The sequence below is a fragment of the Heteronotia binoei genome, chromosome 6 (genome assembly GCF_032191835.1).
Source record: "Heteronotia binoei isolate CCM8104 ecotype False Entrance Well chromosome 6, APGP_CSIRO_Hbin_v1, whole genome shotgun sequence".
NCBI lineage: Eukaryota > Metazoa > Chordata > Lepidosauria > Squamata > Gekkonidae > Heteronotia > Heteronotia binoei.
The window spans coordinates 149,441,140-149,460,985 of record NC_083228.1 but is presented as its reverse complement, the minus strand read 5'-3'; the positions used below and the strand labels follow the sequence as shown (position 1 = coordinate 149,460,985).

The following is a 19,846-nucleotide window of genomic DNA, read 5'->3' as shown; positions in this document are numbered from 1 at the left end:
ACTGATCTCCAGAAGAGAGAGAACAAGACTGCTGTGGAAGGAGGGGGGTGGGTGGGGAATCCAAGGCATTCTCCCCTGCTGAGGACCCTCCCCAGGCCCTACCCCCAAACCTCCAGGAATTTCACAAACTGGAGTTGGCATCTCCAGCATGGAAGAAGGCCTGGCCTGAGTTTGGGGGCTTCCAAACCCCCCACCATGAGAGATCCGCAGGGGCTCCTGCTCCGTGCCTGGCCGCTGCCCCTTCACGCTCTTCCCTTCTTCCCTTCCAGGCTCTGAAAATGGCCCATGCCGGGATCTCCCTTTCGGAGCAGGAGGCCTCGGTGGCCTCACCCTTCACCTCTCAGGTCCCCAACATCCAGTGTGTGCCAGAGCTGATCAGGTACCCCTTCCCTCCCTCCTTGGGGGTAGCAGATGCTGGGCAGGGCCTTTGGGGCGGGCCAGAGAAGGGCAGAGAGAGAGGCCTGGTCGGGGAGAGGCCAGGAATGGAGCTCCCAGCAGGCCCCTAAAAATCAGGCTCCTTGGATTTATTGATTTGATTTCACGCCCCCACTTTTCTCCACAGTGGGGGAGGGGGCCACAGCGGCTTTAGTCGGTCTCCTCTTCCCCCTTGATATTGGATATCCTTAGAGAAAAGTATTATTTAGCAGAGTTGAAACGAGTAGCACAACAGAGAATACGCAGAGATCATTTGTGTGTTTAAAAAGAATATGGTTGCTTTACTTAAAACTACAAGGGAAGGGTAAACTATGGTCCCGGGCCAGGAGGGCCCTCCAAACTGCCTAGTTTACCTGGTGGGAGGGCTGGCCCTGCGTGCAACTGGTGGGGAGAGAGCTGGTGTGCCCCTTGAGCATCACTCTGGGATTACAGCATCCTTGGCTTGGTCTCTGTGTAGCCAGAGGCTTCTTTGCCAAGTCCCACAACAACCAGCTTCTCTCCTGGGCAGTTGCCCCCGGACCTTCTCCGGGGTGTGTGGAAGGGCTGGAGGCATCTCCAGGGCTGACTCTTCTTCTGGGGGTGCCTGAACTGCTCTTCGGCCTCTGTGGGCTTTGAGCAGGGCCCGGCTGCAGCCCTCCAAGAGCCTGTCCATCTCTCCCCCTAGAGAAGGCCGAGCCTCCCTCGTATCCTCCTTTGCGGTGTTTAAATATCTGACCACTTACGTCTTGATCCAGTTCGTGGGGACATGCCTGCTTTATTGGGTAAGTACCGCAACTTCTCTAGGGAGCTGAGAGCAGCTTCCAGCTAACACTGGAATCCTCAGCTGGAGGGAAGGGATCGCTTTGTCCCAAGCAATTGGAAGGTGGCACGAGGAGGGGCGCGGCTTCCTGTGGGCTTCCTCTCTTGTCTCTGGCAAACAGGTTGGGTTTTAAAGTGCTACAGAAGCCTGTGGGACCCACAAACAGCCACCAGCGAGGACTGAGGATGCCCACCCCACCTGGCCCAGAAACAGGTTTTGACTTTCTGAAGGAGAGGTTTGATTTCCTGCCAAAGAGCTGAAAGGGAGCGGCCAGTCTCTCCTTCAGGAAGGACCTCTTTAGGCAACCAGTAATTAAAATGTGGACTTTGCTGCCAGAGGATGTAGTGATGGCCACGGGTATAGAGAGCTTTAAAAGGGGATTAGACAGATTCAGGGAGGGGGAGAGGTCCCTCAGTAGCTTCTAGCCATGGTGACTACGGTTGCCAGTCCCCAGGTGGTGCAGGTGAGAAGCCCTAAGGTATCCACGTCAAACCAGCCTCAGTTGTAGAAAATTCAAATATTTCATATCAGAGGTGGCCAACAGTAGCTCTCCAGATGTTTTTTGCCTACAACTCCCATCGGCCCCAGCCATTGGCCATGCTGGCTGGGGCTGATGGGGGTTGTAGGCAAAAAACATCTGGAGAGCTACCCTTGGCCACCCCTGTTTTATATAACAAAATTCTCTTATAAGAAAATGCAATGCTATGCAAAGTGCAAATATAAACCACACCCGAACGCAAAGTCCATCTACTTGTAACTGACAGTCTATCCTTCGAAACTGGGACTCCGGGATGTGGTATGGTGAGCCGTGTGACTACACGTCCTCTTCTAATCATAATCCACGTCCTCTTTTAATCATAGCCAGTGTAAGAGTCAGAAGCAGCAAGGCACAAGAGCCCAACAGGGATGTACACAATGCCCTGTTTCACACGAGGCTTCTACGAGCTTCAAAAAACATTTAAATAATTCATATTGGAGACCAGCGCTCCAACCATTCTGCAGAGAAACAACAGCATGTCAGTCATTACCTCTCGGCCTGGTCTCCTGAGGGCTTTCCTGGTGCCAATGCCTTGGGAATCCCTACAGCACCCGGGCACTGAGGTGGGCTGTGTACACAATGCCCTGTTTCACACGAGGCTTCTACGAGCTTCAAAAAACATTTAAGCCAGTGGAGAGCCAGTTTGGTGTAGTGGTTAAGTGTGCGGACTCTTATCTGGAAGAACCGGGTTTGATTCCCCACTCCTCCACATGCACCTGCTGGAATGGCCTTGGGTCAGCCAGAGCTCTCTTATCGGGGAGAACCGGGCTTGATTCCCCCCTCCTCCACTGCAGCTGCTGGAATGGCCTTGGGTCAGCCAGAGCTCTCTTATCTGGGAGAACCGGGTTTGATTCCCCACTTCTCCACTTGCAGCTGCTGGAATGGCCTTGGGACAGCCATAGCTCTCTCAAGAGTTGTCCTTGAAAGGGCAGGTGCTATAAGAGCCAGTTTGGTGTCGTGGTTAGGTGTGCGGACTCTTATCTGGGAGAACCGGGTTTGATTCCCCATTCCTCCGCTTGCACCTGCTGGAATGGCCTTGGGTCAGCCATAGCTCTGGCAGAGGTTGTCCTTGAAAGGGCAGCTGCTGTGAGAGCCCTCTCCAGCCCCACCCACCTCACAGGGTGTCTGTTGTGGGGGAGGAAGGGAAAGGAGATTGTAGGCCACTCTGAGACTCTTTGGAGTGGAGGGCAGGATATAAATCCAATATCATCATCATCATCATCATCATCATCATCATCATCATCATCATGGGGGAGGGGGCCCTCTGGCAGCCATTTGTGGGTGTCTTTTTCAGACTCCCAAGTATCTTCCTGGGACATGTAGGCTGTCCCCATCTCTTTGGCTGCACCTGCGGCAAGGAAAGCTTTGGCTGAGTTGGCTTTTCCCTTGCAGCAACTCCAGTTCCTGGGCAATTACCAGTACCTCTTCCAGGACATCGGCATCACCATCGTCATCTGCCTCACGAGTAAGCTGGCCAGTTTCCCCACCACCTGGCCCAGGCTGAAGAGTCTCTGGGGCCCAAAGGCCTCTCCTGTGGCTGAGAGTCTGGATGTGCCATTCAGGGTGTAGGGAGGGGGTGTGAATTGGGCAGGGGGAGTTGTGGAAGGGGGGAGGTCAGCTCTGCCCATCAGCTCAGTGCAAACCAAGTCTTGGCTACCTCTTGTGGGGTGGGAAGGGGGCTCTGCCGGTGCACCCCTGACTCCTATCCCCCCAACTGTCATCTGGAGTTTCCAGATTACAGAAATGTTGAGTTTCTGGCTCAACATTAGGAAGAACTTCTTGACTGTTAGAGCGGTTCCTCAGTGGAACAAGCTTCCCCCTTGGGAGGTGGTGAGCTCTTCTTCCTTGGAGGCTTTTCAACAGAGGCTGGATGGCCATCTGACAGCAATGAAGGTCCTGTGAATTAAGGGGGAGGGGTTTGTGAGTTTCCTGCATTGTGCAGGGCGTTGGACTAGATGACCCTAGAGGTCCCTTCCAACTCTATGATTCTATGAACTTCCTGGAGCATTAGAGTGGTTCCTCAGTGGAACAGGCTTCCTCCTCGGGAGGTGGTGGGCTCTCCTTCTTGGAGGTTTTTAAAGAGAGACTAGATGGCCATCTGACAGCAATGAGGATCCTGTGAATTTAGGGGGAGGTGTTTATGAGTTTCCTGCATTGTGCAGGGTGTTGGAATAGATGACCTTGGAGGTCCCTTCCAACTCTATGATTCTACCTTCCCTTTTCTTCCCACACCAGTGAGCTTGACCCACGCCTATCCCAAGCTGGCCCCCTACCGGCCCTCCGGCCAGCTCCTGTCTCCGCCCCTGCTGCTCTCCGTGGTCCTCAACGTTGGCTTCACTGTGGTGGTGCAGGTTGGGGGCTTCCTGCTTGTGAAGCAGCAGCCCTGGTACTTGGAGATTCGCAGCCACAGGTAGCCCCCTCACCTGCTTAAGGGGGGGGGGACTGGAGGGCAGGAGGCAGCTTTCAGCCGTGGGGGCATTGCGGGCCAGGTGCTGGCTCCCAAGGAGTGCTGGGGCAGCCAGAAGTGGTGAGGATCAGGCCAGAAGTGGAGGGAACTGTTTGTGGGGGTTTTCTTCCCTTCCAGAGGATGCCCTTTAGCCAACCAGACCCTGACTCTAGGCCTTGGCAATGAAACGGCCAACTCCACGGAGCCCCACCACCAGGTGCTGAGCTACGAGGACGCCACTCTCTGGCCGCTGGTCACCATCAACTGCCTCATCGCGGCCTTTGTCTTCTCCAAGGGGAAGCCTTTCCGGAAGCCCATCTACACCAACTGTGAGCCTTGCTTCTTCATCCCTTCTGGTGGCACCAGGGAGCTCAGAAGGCATTCCATGCGTTATTCCAGCCCTGTGAAGTAGGCCTCTCGTACTCTCCCAGTAGCATAGCTAGAGGCTAGGACAGGACAGGAGGAGAGCGGCTTGCTTGAGACCTCCTGAGATTTGGACCTGGGTCTCTTCTGCTCCTGGGAAGGCAGGCCCCACCAGCATGGCAGGGCCAGGAAGGAACAGCATAGTCAAGTCCTGGAGGGGGGGGCGCTCTGACCCCATGCTAATGGTGAAACTATAGGATCTTAGCGTACAGCTGCGTACATACAAAAACCGCTAAGAGACACTGTGGAGAAACGCCATCTGAGAGTGTTGGTGCTTCATCCAAAAAGGCAGGGATCAGTAAATCCATTCAGCAGGCTTTGTAGCCTTCCCCTCACTCCCCCCTCCCTTCCAGAGCCAAACCAACAACGCTAGGGGGAAAGTCTCCTAGAGAAGCAGGAAGTGCTGTTGTGCTTGCCATGTGCTAGGCAGGAAGAGTTTGGGAGATGGGAGCGAGCGCTCGAGCAAGCATGTGGTGAGCAATGGAGGCTCCTGCCTGGGGGGCCCCCAGGCAGGCAGACAAAGTAAGTCATTCTCTTAGGCAGATCAAGTATAGACCAGGGACAATACGATGCGTTTATAAACCACCTTTATTTTGTTATGCTGCTTGCTGTGCGGTGCTGTGCTGTGCTAACTTTTTAAAGGCAACTGTTTTTGGTTTGGTGTTTTTCTTTTCCTATATTTTTCTCTTTTAAATAAATGTTTTTTTCTGTTTTAAATGCTGGCAGTTCATCTCTGTACCACATAGATCCCCGACCGCTTAGACCACGCTGTGTTAAGAAGGGGGCCCCGGGGAAGGGGGAAGGCATGCAGTTGGATACGGTGCCAATCCTCCAGGGGTGCCCCAAAGAAGCGCTGAGGTCTCTGTGAAACCCAAGTGCAGGGTGGCAGAGGACCTGGAGGCCTAGCCTCACAGCTGGAGAGGGGGATTGGGAGTCCTGTTCCTCTCAATCTGAACCCCGGGACTGAGCAGGTGGTGGCAGCGAGCCCAAGGGGCAGGAGGAGGAATAGCTCCCTCCAGGAGTTGGCGACTCAATAGGGAGCTGACGGGACCGGGTCTGAAGGCAGAATCGGGCCGGTTCCGCCACAGACACCATCCATTTTAAATAAGACAATGTAATGTAAAGGTTAGTGGTGTTCTGACAAAACCTGCACATAGAACTGGAGCATGGGGCAAAAAAAACATTAAGAACATAACATAAGAGAAACCATGTTGGATCAGGCCAATGGCCCCTCTAGTCCAACACTCTGTGTCACATAAGAACGTAAGAGAAGCCCTGTTGGATCAGGCCAGTGGCCCCTCCAGTCCAACACTCTCTTTCACATAAGAACATAAGAGAAGCCATGTTGGATCAGGCCAATGGCCCCTCCAGTCCAACACTCTCTGTCACATAAGAACATAAGAGAAGCCATGTTGGATCAGGCCAATGGCCCCTCCAGTCCAACACTCTGTGTCACATAAGAACATAAGAGAAGCCATGTTGGATCAGGCCAATGGCCCCTCCAGTCTAACACTTTGTGTCACATAAGAACATAAGAGAAGCCATGTTGGATCAGGCCAATGGCCCCTCCAGTCCAACACTCTGTGTCACATAAGAACATAAGAGAAGCCATGTTGGATCAGGCCAATGGCCCCTCCAGTCCAACACTCTGTGTCACATAAGAACATAAGAGAAGCCATGTTGGATCAGGCCAATGGCCCCTCCAGTCCAACACTCTCTGTCACATAAGAACATAAGAGAAGCCATGTTGGATCAGGCCAATGGCCCCTCCAGTCCAACACTCTCTGTCACATAAGAACATAAGAGAAGCCATGTTGGATCAGGCCAATGGCCCCTCCAGTCCAACACTCTGTGTCACATAAGAACATAAGAGAAGCCCTGTTGGATCAGGCCAATGGCCCCTCCAGTCCAACACTCTGTGTCACATAAGAACATAAGAGAAGCCCTGTTGGATCAGGCCAATGGCCCCTCCAGTCCAACACTCTGTGTCACATAAGAACATCAGAGAAGCCATGTTGGATCAGGCCAATGGCCCATCCAGTCCAACACTCCGTTTCACATAAGAGAAGCCATGTTGGATCAGGCCAATGGCCCCTCCAGTCCAACACTCTCTGTCACATAAGAACATAAGAGAAGCCCTGTTGGATCAGGCCAATGGCCCCTCCAGTCCAACACTCTGTGTCACATAAGAACATAAGAGAAGCCCTGTTGGATCAGGCCAATGGCCCCTCCAGTCCAACACTCTGTGTCACATAAGAACATCAGAGAAGCCATGTTGGATCAGGCCAATGGCCCATCCAGTCCAACACTCCGTTTCACATAATAGAAGCCCTGTTGGATCAGGCCAATAGCCCCTCCAGTCCAACACTCTGTGTCACACAATGGCCAAAAAACCCAGGTGCCATCTAGAGGTCCACAAGTCAGATCAGGACACTAGAAGCCCTCCCACTGTGCCCCCCGCCAATACAGTTAGGAAATCAGGAGGCGGGCAGGTGAATGGGGCCTGGGACTCATTAACAGAAGACAGTTCAAAAGCAGTCTTTCTAATCACAAAGGAGTGACAATATTCTAGTATTTAGTTCATGGAACTACAAGAAGCCCTTCCAAAGACGTCTGTTCTAGATATCAAGACGTTGCATCCGTCTTTCTTCAGTTTGGAGGCTTATTTATCACTGGAACCCAATCTTTACAATACATTCACAGGAGACCAACAAGGTTCAGAACATGTATGTAAGATTGGAGAACCTGGAAATCTTACGTACATGTTCTGAACCTTGTTGGTCTCCTGTGAATGTATTGTAAAGATTGGGTTCCAGTGATAAATAAGCCTCCAAACTGAAGAAAGATGGATGCAACGTCTTGATATCTAGAACAGACATCTTTGGAAGGGTTTCTTGTAGTTCCATGAACTAAATACTGGAATATTGTCACTAGGAATGTGCAGAGAAGAAAAATTTGTTAAAATTCGGTTTTGGGTGGATTAAACTTAAAAAAAATCGTTATTCCCTTGGAAAGCCAAGTCTCATATTAGGTATAAGGAAAAAAAACCTAAAACAATTCGGTATTTCCAAATTTTTTAGGCTCCATTATACTCTATGGGCCATTGTCTCTCTCTCTCTCTCAGCTTGACTTTGCGAACGAAGATTTATGAAAGGTGCAGTAGTCCACGTCTGCTGCAGGCTTGCTGGTGGCTGATAAGACCAATGCGGGACCGGCAGGTCCGGCCACAGTGGCTGCAGGGAAAAGTCTGATTTGGGGTTGGTGCTGAAGCAGTCCGATTCTTCCTCAATCTCCTTTTGTCCTCAAGACCAGCTATGCATGCGTTCTCAAAGGAAGAGACAGCCTGGTGGATGGTGTGCCTCCATGCTTTCTGAGGCTTTCTGAGGCGATCTGAGGCTAGGTCAGACCACTGCTGATGGTTGATGCAACAGGTACCAAGGGATTTCTTCAGGGAGTCCTTGTACCTCTTCTTTGGTGCCCCTCTATTTCTATGGCCGGTGGAAAGTTCGCCATACAGGGCAATCTTGGGAAGGCGGTGGTTTTCCATCCTGGAAATATGCCCTGCCCAGCGCAGCTGCGTCTTCAACAGCAGTGCCTCGATGCTGGTAACCTCTGCCTGCTTGAGGACTTCAGTGTTGGTCACAAAGTCACTCCAGTGGATGTTGAGGATGGTGCGAAGGCAGCGCTGATGAAAGCGCTCAAGGAGTCGCAGGTGATGATGGTATAAAACCCACGATTCGGAGCCATAGATAAGGGTTGTCATCACAACTGCTTTGTAAACATTGATTTTTGTGCCTTTTTTCAGATGCTTGTTGCTCCACACTCTTTTGTGCAGTCGGCCAAATGCACGGTTTGCCTTTGCCAGCCTGTTGTCAATCTCCTTGTCGATCTTGCCGTCAATGGCAAAATCCCATAGTTTATATTCTGTGGACTAGGGGGGAGGGGATTTGAGGTAGAGGCACCGAATTTGCTGTGTTCCTGCTGGAGCCTCTTCTCAAAAGATCCCCCAAGTTTCAAAAAGATTGGACCAGGGAGTCCAATCCTATGGGCACCCAAAGAGGGTGCCCCTATTCCCCATTGAAATCAATGACTGGGGAAAATCCATTAATTTCAATAATGGGAAAAATGTCAAATCAGAGAATCTGACTCTCACTTTTAAAATTGCCTTTTTAAAAAAGGCAAAACCACATAGAGAACAACCCATGGGCTGGGGGAGGGAGGGGGTTTGAGGGAGAGGCACCAAATTTGCAGCGTACCTACTGGACGCTCTTCCCAAAAGAATCCCCCAAGTTCCAAAGAAGATTGGAGTAGATTTGGATCCCATCATCCCCCCCCCCCATTGGAACCAATGGCTGGGAAAGCTCCATTGCCACACAGTCTCAGGCAGCACAGCAAACCAGCACGGAATCTGACTCAGATTGCTTTTATGCTCTCTGGCCATGCACAGATTTTCAAAATGTGAAAAATCCTGTGACTGACATGAACTTCTGTTGCCCCGCCCTCCCCAATCCGCTGGCCACTAGCAGCCCAGCCTGCCACAACAGCCTTACAAAGGAAAGCAAATTTATCTATACTGTGTAATTAAAGAAACACAAAGAGGGTTAGGCATGATACAGTACATACTGGCCTTGTTTTTAGCTATTGCTTTATTCCAGAAGTCCATTCCTTTCCTATCCATTCCTGAGTACGTGTGAAATTATAAATATTAACCAATCTAGAGCCTTTATTCTTATTTGCAGCCAAATAATAAGCTTGTTGCAATAATCTTGCAAATGCAATTCCTCCCCCCCCCCCACTCCTGATTGAGTTAATCTTTCTTTTGCTACACTGATAAAACAGTTGTTAATTTGATGGCTGAGTGAAGACTGGTCTTGAGGAATAAGGAACACATTCAGAGTAAATTCAGAGCTCTTAATGGATTCTAATTGTAGACACAAAAGATTCCCCTGAAGTACGAAAGGAAGAGGATGTTCGTTGTTAAGATTGTAATGTTCTTCTCTTCCCCCTGCTATCCTTCTGATTCCCGGGGAAAAAGAAAAGCCGAACTTTTTAGGCTTTTCCCCAGATTTCTCTAATTTGGTTGCTGAATCAGATCAGAGAATCTGATTCGTCTTTTTAAAGCCTAAAAATGACAAAAAGGGCATATTTCGGCTTTTTCTAAAACTAATGTTTACCGAATGCACACTCCTAATTGTTACTCCTTTGTGATTGGAAAGTCTTCTGTTAATGTTTTTTTTGCTACATGCTCTTTTCTATTTGAAGTTCTATGTCCAAGTTTTGTCAGAAGACCACTGACCTTTACATTACACTGCCTTATTGTTTAAAATTTATGGTGTCTTTTAGCGGTTTTTTAACTTACGCACCCATGCTGGTGGTGGCAGGAGGGACCAACGAAGCTATTGGGTGTGGGTTTGGGGGCTGCATGTTCAAAATCCAACTCATGCTTCATAGGCCTGCAGGTTGACTTGACCAGGTGCACCTACAGAGGTCACCCCTTGAGGAAACCCCCCCCCCCCCCCCTATGCTGTGTGTCTGCTGCCTTTCTGGGCTATTGCTCTGGAGGCCGCCTAAGCCTTTGCCAGCCTCCCTGGCCAATTATCCTCCGTGTGGCTCAGTAGCAGCGCCTGCTAGGCAGAAGGTCCCAGGGCCAGTCCTCAGCATCTCCAGGAGGAAGGCGCTGGGTGATGAGAAAGACCTCCTCTCCCTGAGGCCCAGTTGGAGCAGACAAGACTGACCTCGATGGACCGAGGAGGTCTGACTCAAAGCTTCCTTTAAGGAGAGGCCGTGGCTCCGTGACAGAGCCTCTGCTCGCCCTGCGGAAGGTCTCAGGTTCAGTCCCCAGCAGCAACTCCAGTTGAAGGGTCCAGGCAGCAGGAGATAGGAAAGACCCCAGCCTGAGACCCTGGAGAGCTCCTGCCACTCTGGATAGTCCTCAGTGGACCAGGAGAAGGCGATTCCATGGGCTCCTCTGCTTGCAATGGGGAAGGTCCAACCCACAGCAGCTCCAGTTGGATGGGCCAGGAAATGGGCGATGGGAAAGACCTCCTCTCCGTGAGACCCTGGGGAGACCCTGCCCCTCTGAGCAGACAATACTGTCATGGACCCGTGTCCTGGATCAAAGAGAGCCATTTTGGTGTAGTGGTGAAGTGTGCGGACTCTCATCTGGGAGAACCGGGTTTGATTCCCCGCTCCTCCACTTGCACCTGCTGGAATGGCCTTGGGTCAGCCAGAGCTCTCTTATCTGGGAGAACTGGGTTGGATTCCCCACTCCTCCACTTGCACCTGCTGGAATGGCCTTGGGTCAGCCAGAGCTCTCTTATCTGGGAGAACCGGGTTTGATTCCCCGCTCCTCCACTTGCACCTGCTGGAATGGCCTTGGGTCAGCCAGAGCTCTCTTATCTGGGAGAACCGGGTTGGATTCCCCACTCCTCCACTTGCACCTGCTGGAATGGCCTTGGGTCAGCCAGAGCTCTCTTATCTGGGAGAACCGGGTTTGATTCCCCGCTCCTCCACTTGCACCTGCTGGAATGGCCTTGGGTCAGCCAGAGCTCTCTTATCTGGGAGAACCGGGTTGGATTCCCCACTCCTCCACTTGCACCTGCTGGAATGGCCTTGGGTCAGCCAGAGCTCTCTTATCTGGGAGAACCGGGTTTGATTCCCCGCTCCTCCACTTGCACCTGCTGGAATGGCCTTGGGTCAGCCAGAGCTCTCTTATCTGGGAGAACTGGGTTTGATTCCCCACTCCTCCACTTCCACCTGCTGGAATGGCCTTGGGTCAGCCAGAGCTCTCTTATCTGGGAGAACCGGGTTTGATTCCCCACTCCTCCACTTGCAGCTGCTAGAATGGTCTTGGGTCAGCCATAGCTCTCTTATCTGGGAGAACCGGGTTGGATTCCCCACTCCTCCACTTGCACCTGCTGGAATGGCCTTGGGTCAGCCAGAGCTCTCTTATCTGGGAGAACTGGGTTTGATTCCCCACTCCTCCACTTGCACCTGCAGGAATGGCCTTGGGTCAGCCAGAGCTCTCGTATCTGGGAGAACCGGGTTGGATTCCCCACTCCTCCACTTGCACCTGCTGGAATGGCCTTGGGTCAGCCAGAGCTCTCTTATCTGGGAGAACTGGGTTTGATTCCCCACTCCTCTACTTACACCTGCAGGAATGGCCTTGGGTCAGCCAGAGCTCTCGTATCTGGGAGAACCGGGTTGGATTCCCCACTCCTCCACTTGCACCTGCTGGAATGGCCTTGGGTCAGCCAGAGCTCTCTTATCTGGGAGAACTGGGTTTGATTCCCCACTCCTCCACTTACACCTGCAGGAATGGCCTTGGGTCAGCCAGAGCTCTCGTATCTGGGAGAACCGGGTTGGATTCCCCACTCCTCCACTTGCACCTGCTGGAATGGCCTTGGGTCAGCCAGAGCTCTTGCAGGAGTTGTCCTTGAAAGGGCAGCTGCTGTAAGAGACCTCTCAGCCCCACCTACCTCACAGGGTGTCTGTTGTGTGGGAGGAAGATAAAGCAGATTGTGAGCCGCTCTGAGACTCTTCGGAGTGGAGGGCGGGATATAAATCCAGTATCTTCATCTACCTCACAGGGTGTCTGTTGTGGGGGAGGAAGGTAAAGGAGATTGTGAGCCGCTCTGAGACTCTTCGGAGTGGAGGGCGGGATATAAATGCAATATCTTCATCTACCTCACAGGGTGTCTGTTGTGGGGGAGGAAGGGAAAGGAGATTGTGAGCCCCTCTGAGACTATTCAGAGTGGAGGGCGGGATATAAATCCAGTATCTTCATCTACCTCACAGGGTGTCTGTTGTGGGGGAGGAAGGGAAAGGAGATTGTGAGCCGCTCTGAGACTCTTCGGAGTGGAGGGCGGGATATAAATCCAATATCTTCATCTACCTCACAGGGTGTCTGTTGTGGGGGAGGAAGGGAAAGGAGATTGTGAGCCGCTCTGAGACTCTTCGGAGTGGAGGGCGGGATATAAATCCAATATCTTCCATCTACCTCACAGGGTTTCTGTTGTGGGGTAGGAAGGGAAAGGAGATTGTGAGGTGCTCTGAGACTCTTCAGAGTGGAGGGCGGGATATAAATCCAATATCTTCATCTACCTCACAGGGTGTCTGTTGTGGGGGAGGAAGGGAAAGGAGATTGTGAGCCGCTCTGAGACTCTTCGGAGTGGAGGGCGGGATATAAATCCAATATCTTCATCTACCTCACAGGGTGTCTGTTGTGGGGGAGGAAGGGAAAGGAGATTGTGAGCCGCTCTGAGACTCTTCGGAGTGGAGGGCGGGATATAAATCCAATATCTTCATCTACCTCACAGGGTGTCTGTTTTGGTGGAGGAGGAAGGGAAAGGAGATTGTGAGCCGCTCTAAGACTCTTCGGAGTGGAGGGCGGGATATAAATCCAATATCTTCATCTACCTCACAGGGTGTCTGTTGTGGGGGAGGAAGGGAAAGGAGATTGTGAGCCGCTCTGATACTCTTTGGAGTGGAGGGTGGGATATAAATCCAATATCTTCATCTACCTCACAGGGTGTCTGTTGTGGGGGAGGATGGTAAAGGAGATTGTGAGCCGCTCTGAGACTCTTCGGAGTGGAGGGCGGGATATAAATCCACTATCTTCATCTACCTCACAGGGTGTCTGTTGTGGGGGAGGAAGGGAAAGGAGATTGTGAGCCACTCTGAGACTCTTCAGAGTGGAGGGCAGGATATAAATCCAATATCTTCATCTACCTCACAGGGTGTCTGTTGTGGGGGGAGGAAGGGAAAGGAGATTGTGAGCCGCTCTGAGACTCTTCGGAGTGGAGGGCGGGATATAAATCCAATATCTTCATCTACCTCACAGGGTGTCTGTTGTGGGGGAGGAAGGGAAAGGAGATTGTGAGCCGCTCTGAGACTCTTCGGAGTGGAGGGCGGGATATAAATCCAATATCTTCATCTACCTCACAGGGTGTCTGTTTTGGTGGAGGAGGAAGGGAAAGGAGATTGTGAGCCGCTCTAAGACTCTTCGGAGTGGAGGGCGGGATATAAATCCAATATCTTCATCTACCTCACAGGGTGTCTGTTGTGGGGGAGGAAGGGAAAGGAGATTGTGAGCCGCTCTGATACTCTTTGGAGTGGAGGGTGGGATATAAATCCAATATCTTCATCTACCTCACAGGGTGTCTGTTGTGGGGGAGGAAGGTAAAGGAGATTGTGAGCCGCTCTGAGACTCTTCGGAGTGGAGGGCGGGATATAAATCCACTATCTTCATCTACCTCACAGGGTGTCTGTTGTGGGGGAGGAAGGGAAAGGAGATTGTGAGCCACTCTGAGACTCTTCAGAGTGGAGGGCAGGATATAAATCCAATATCTTCATCTACCTCACAGGGTGTCTGTTGTGGGGGGAGGAAGGGAAAGGAGATTGTGAGCCGCTCTGAGACTCTTCGGAGTGGAGGGCGGGATATAAATCCAATATCTTCATCTACCTCACAGGGTGTCTGTTGTGGGGGAGGAAGGGAAAGGAGACTGTGAGCCGCTCTGAGACTCTTCAGAGTGGAGGGCGGAATATAAATCCAATATCATCATCATCTTCTTCATCAGCATGTATTCAGGTGTTCCTGACATCTTCATGGGCTAAAAGCAAAGAACACCTTTTCTCCCCCATCACACTAGCTCAAGCGACTCTGCCAGGCCAGGGATGGGGGCTGCGCCAGTCTTCTCGCAGTACAGGCTCAACACAGGGAATTCGCACCCGCAGCACGTGCGGAGGGCCATTTGCTAATATGGACTTTCTAAAGAATTCTTCCACAGCAGCTCCATGGCCAGAGGCAGTCTCCCTCGGGAGGGGGGGCAAAGAGGGCTGTGGCCTGCTTGGGGGCTTCCGGAAGGCCCCCCTCTCACTGCTGTCGGACACTCTCAGTCGCTGTCTGTGGTTCTGCCAGATCCAAGAGGAGCTGTTCCCTGGGGGCTCACCAGGCACTCTTTCCCTTTGGGTCCCTTAGATGCCTTCAGCACGGCCCTCTGCCTGCAGCTCGGAGTCGCCCTTTTCCTGTTCTTTGCTGACTTTGAGAGCATCTACAAGGGCATGGAGGTGAGTGCGGGAGGCACCGACTGGCAGGCTGCAAAGAGCTTCCAGCCGAGCTTTTCTACCGGCTCTCAAGCTGGTTCGTTCGTTTGTTGGGAGCACCACCCTACCAGGAGAGGCAGCCGTGTCTTGGCCTCCGCTGCCTTCGCAGGGCCTGGATGTGGCCTCCAACCAGGCTGGACTGCTGGGCATCGTGGCACTGGCAGCCGGCCCCAGGAGGCTCTCTTGGACCGATGCAGGGGCCTGCTGGCAAAGGAGGGCTGACCAGACAGAGTATTTGGGACTGGCAGCGTGGTGCAGTGGGAAGAGGGCTGGACTAGGAGCTGGGAGACCTGGGCTCAGATCCCCCACTCTCCCATGACTTTGTGCTGGTCACTCCCTCTCAGGCTGGCCTACCTCACCAGGTGGTTGTTCTGAGGCTGGGGGTGGGGGGGGGGAGGTGGCAGCTATGTCAGTTGCCCTGATCAGCTTGTCGGGCAGACAGGATGGGAGTGACAGAGCAATCTCTGAGGGGGATTTCTTCCTTCCCAGCTTCTCTGCACCCCGATGATCTAGAGGGTTTACATCCTGATAACGCTCGTGGTCCTGTTCTGTGTCTCGTTCTTCGTAGAGGTAAGCAGACCTCCCCCCATTCTTTCCCTCCTGGAAATGATCTCCACACTTCCCTTCTGAGCAGGGGGCCCTTTGGCTGGCACACTGTGTGAGGGGGGCGGGGAAGTAGGAAAAGGGTCCCTCTCACACAGCCAGAGTGAGATCCCAGAGATGCACACACAAGCTGATCTCCCCCACACATCTGGATGGTGCTGGTCAACCTCTGGTCTTAGCAAATCCATGCTAATAAAGCTGTTTGGTTCCTCACAGTCTTGCAGCCACGTGCGAATTCCCCTCCATCGTCCTGTGTGTAAAATGGGGAGCAGAATGAGCCCTGCCTAGAGGGGCTTGCTGTCAGGGCCCCCCAGACAAAGACTCCATCTCCCCCCCCCCCCAGTATGACCCAAATTCCTAACTCAGAAAATAAAATTTGGAATCTCAAGATCGGCCGCCCACTTCAGAACCATCCTGGGAGTTCCTCCCAGGGCTCCCAATGAAGGGAACTGGAACAGTCCGGCCCAGGTTGTCTCCAGGGCTCCCCAGTGTGAGCTGAGCTTGTGGAGGGGTGAAAGTTTTGGACTAGGAGAGCCAGGTGCAAATCCCCCCTCTGCTGTGGAAGAAGAAGAAGGTATTGCATTTATATCCCACCCTCCACTCCAAATCTCAGAGTCTCAGTGGCTCACAATCTCTTTTCCCTTCCTCTCCCACAACAGACACCCTGTGAGGCAAGGGGGGCTGAGAGAGCTCTCCCAGAAGCTGCCCTTTCAAGAACAACTTCTGCCAGAGCTATGGCTGACCCAAGGCCATTCCAGCAGGTGCAAGTGGAGGAGTGGGGAATCAAACCCAGTTCTCCCAGATAAGAGAGCTCTGGCTGATCCAAGACCATTCCAGCAGCTGCAAGTGGAGGAGTGGGGAATGAAACCCGGTTCTCCCAGATAAGTGAGCTCTGGCTGATCCGAGGCCATTCCAGCAGGTGCAAGTGGAGGAGTGGGGAATCAAACCCGGTTCTCCCAGATAAGAGAGCTCTGGCTGACCCTAGGCCATTCCAGCAGCTGCAAGTGGAGGAATGGGGAATAAAACCCGGTTCTCCCAGATAAGAGAGCTCTGGCTGACCCACGGCCATTCCAGCAGCTGCAAGTGGAGGAGTGGGGAATCAAACCCGGTTCTCCCAGATAAGAGAGCTCTGGCTGATCCAAGGCCATTCCAGCAGGTACAAGTGGAGGAGTGGGGAATCAAACCCGGTTCTCCCAGATAAAAGAGCTCTGGCTGACCCAAGGCCATTCCAGCACCTGCAAGTGGAGGAGTGGGGAATCAAACCTGGTTCTCCCAGATAAGAGAGCTCTGGCTGACCCAAGGCCATTCCAGCAGCTGCAAGTGGAGGAGTGGGGAATCAAACCCGGTTCTCCCAGATAAGAGAGCTCTGGCTGACCCACGGCCATTCCAGCAGCTGCAAGTGGAGGAGTAGGGAATCCAACCCGGTTCTCCCAGATAAAAGAGCTCTGGCTGACCCAAGGCCATTCCAGCAGGTGCAAGTGGAGGAGGGGGGAATCAAACCAGGCTCTCCCAGATAAGAGTCCGCACACTTCACCACTACACCAAACTGGCTTGGTGGAAGTTTGCTGGGTGAGCTTTGGTAAGTCACATACCCTTAGCCTAAATCACAGGGTTGTTGTGAGGATAAAACGGGAGAGGAAAAGGATGCCAGCTGCTTTGGGTTCCCCTTAGGGAGAAATGGAGGGGGGGGGTTAGAAATGAACTAACTAAAGACATAGAGAAGGTCTAACTTCTGTCCCTCGCTTGTTACCACTGAGGCAGATTAACATTTATTTTCATGCCTGTTCAGGATGTGGGGATGTGGGGAGCATCCTTTTACTGCATGGAAAGTTTAAATTGGGAAATACAAACTTCCCCCTTTTGTTTATAATATGAAGCAAGGTTTACTCCTAGACTACAATGACCTGAGTTTCCAGCCAGGATGGGTGAGCTGAGACTGAAAAGTCAGGAGGGAGAAAAATTCAAAGTAGGGGTGGGTGAATGGGAGACCATGGAAGGAAGGGAGCACAAGGAAGGAGGGTGGGGAAGAGTTTCCTTCAGCCTCCTGGTAAACGTGGCAGAAAGGCCCAGCTCCGCAAGAGTTGTTGACTGTCTTCTGCTTCCCCCGCTGCGATACAGAACTGCAGGAGAAGTCCCGTAAATCATCTGCATCAGCGGCATGCAGCATCAGGCTGGTTTCTGGGGCCCTGCAGCTGACTTGCCCCCCCCCCCAGTTTTGGCTCTTCACCCCCACCCTTGGCAGCCCTGTTTGCAGGCCATGTCATTGGCCATGAGGCAGCCAATCGGCAGCCCTCAAGGGTCCAGAGGCAGCCAGCTGCGGGGAGGAGGGGACACTGTGTCTTGCATCCCTCTTGCGCTCCCCGCCTGACAATGCTGGCTTTGGGGGCCTGGGATGCGTGGAAAGGAAGATGCCCAGTTCTTTCCAGTCCTGGCTCCATCTTGCTGCCCCGGCCCAGCCTCCCCGGTCACATGCAAGGGGGTGTCGTTTGCAGGTGGTCTTTACAATGAGGCAGGCTAGAAGCTGCATCCCTCTTTTCTGGGGGGGCTCTTGAATTCCGGGTTCTGAGTTGCACACCTTGGACAAGGAGGCACCAGCCAGAATGGCAGACCGAGAGGCAGCCTGGTGTCGTGGTTAAGAACGGTGGCCTCTAATCTGGAGAACCGGGCAGTGTGTGTGGGGGGAGCTTGATTTTCCTCTCCTCCTCCTCCATGTGAAGGCAGCTGGGTGACCTTCCTTGAGCCAATCCCATTCTCTCAGGGTTGTCTCAGCCCTGCCTACCTCGCAAGGTGCCTGTTGTGCGGAGGGGAAAGGAAAGGTGATTGTGAGCCACTCTTAGGAGAGAGAAAAGTGGGGTATAAAACCCAGCCCTCCTTCTTGAACATCTGAAGCTGCCTGAATCAAACCCTCTTTGGTCCATCAAAGTCAGTATTGTCTACTCAGACTGGCAGCGGCTCTCCAGGGTCTCCAGCTGAGGTTTTTCACACCTATTTGCCTGGACCCTTTTTAGTTGGAGATGCCGGGCATTTAACCTGGGACCTTCTGCTTACCAAGGAGATGCTCTACCACTGAGCCACAGCTCCATTCTTCTGCATGAGAGGAAGAAGGCCAAAAGGGATTTGGGGGGGGGGTGTTCTTGGGGAGGAGCGTGTGCCAGCAAAGATCTTGGGTGATGCCCTGTGGGGCTTCCTTCAGTAGACTGCAGATCTGGGCTGGCTGGGACCTCTGGAGGGATGCGTCAAGATCCCAGAACCGGCCCAGTGCTCCTTCACTCTCTCCTTTTTCTCAGGATGGGCTCCTGCAGAACCGCCGCCTGTGGTTGTGGATCAAGGCGCTGTTTGGGTTCCGCTCCTCCAGCCAGTACCGGCTCTTGCAGAGGCAGCTCCTCCAGGACCCCAGCTGGCCTCCCATGAACCGAAGGGACTTTGCAGAGCCCGGCCAGGGAGGGGCCTACGTCAACCCCGCCTACGAGGGGGAGGAGTCCGCCAAAAAATAGCGGCCGGAAAAGTGGCTGTCTGCTGAAAAGCAGCTGCTCCCTGCTGGTTCTTACCAGGAAGGCCGTCCTGGTCTGGGAGGCGCATCCTGAGAGCCAGCCTGGCAAAGTGGATTGAGTGTCTGTTGAGGATCTGGGAGACTCAGGTTCGAATCCCCCCTTTGCCATGGAAGCTCTGCTGTGTGATCTTGGGCCGATCACGTACTTTCAGCCTCACCTGCCTCCCAGGGTGGTTGGTGTGAGGAAAAAACTGAGGAGAAGAGAAGAATGTAAGTCAGTTTTGGGCTCCACTGGGGAGACAGGCAGAGTGTGAATGACAATAAATAAAGCTCTGTCTCTCCTATAGAGGACTGAAGGCAGCTTCTTCTCCCAGCCTTTCCTCTCGGTTGTCTCTTCCTGGAGAAGGATTTGGTCTGCCTCAGCTCAGGGCCTTGTCTGCTGTGGCCCCACTTGGTGGTGCGCTCTTCCTTGGAAAGGGCCCCTCAGCTGATAATACTACATTTTGCATCCTTAACAAGCCACCCTGAGCCTGCTTTTGCCAGTTTGGTGTAGTGGTTAAGCGCACAGACTCTTATCTGGGAGAACTGGGTTTGATTCCCCACTCCTCCACTTGCACCTGCTGGAATGGCCTTGGGTCAGCCATAGCTATTGCAGGAGTTGTCCATAAAAGGGCAGTTTCTGTCAGAGCTCTCTCAGCCCTAGCTACCTCACAGGGTGTCTGTTGTGGGGGAGGAAGATAAAGGAGATTGTAAGCCACTCTGAGTCTCTGATTCAGAGAGAAGGGCGGGGTATAAATCTGCAATTCTTCCTCGTATAAATTGAATAAAATAAAAAATAAATAAAATGTGGAGGCCTTGAATCTTTCCTCTTGGGCCGTGGGCAGGCCTGGGTGGTGTTCTCAGGGTGGTGCCATTTTTGGGGTCCTTTCTTCTGTAAACTGCTTTTGCCTCCTTTGGTAAAGGGGTAGGGGGGCAGTGGGAGATACAGACTACTTCAGGGGTGGCCAA

The 19,846-nt window shown here is 52.7% G+C and overlaps 1 protein-coding gene across 1 annotated transcript in view; it reads left to right on the top strand.

Annotated features, from left to right (window-relative positions):
* Positions 1-18,842, top strand: part of LOC132574437 (probable cation-transporting ATPase 13A5) — a 69,806-nt gene extending 50,964 nt beyond the window's left edge. Inside the window, exons 23-29 of the mRNA XM_060242791.1 lie at positions 270-379; positions 1,100-1,196; positions 3,165-3,237; positions 4,008-4,182; positions 4,357-4,547; positions 14,621-14,709; positions 18,636-18,842. Coding sequence (XP_060098774.1) covers positions 270-379; positions 1,100-1,196; positions 3,165-3,237; positions 4,008-4,182; positions 4,357-4,547; positions 14,621-14,709; positions 18,636-18,842 — 942 coding nt within the window. The remainder of the gene's footprint in view (positions 1-269; positions 380-1,099; positions 1,197-3,164; positions 3,238-4,007; positions 4,183-4,356; positions 4,548-14,620; positions 14,710-18,635) is intronic.
* Positions 18,843-19,846: the final 1,004 nt, after the last annotated feature.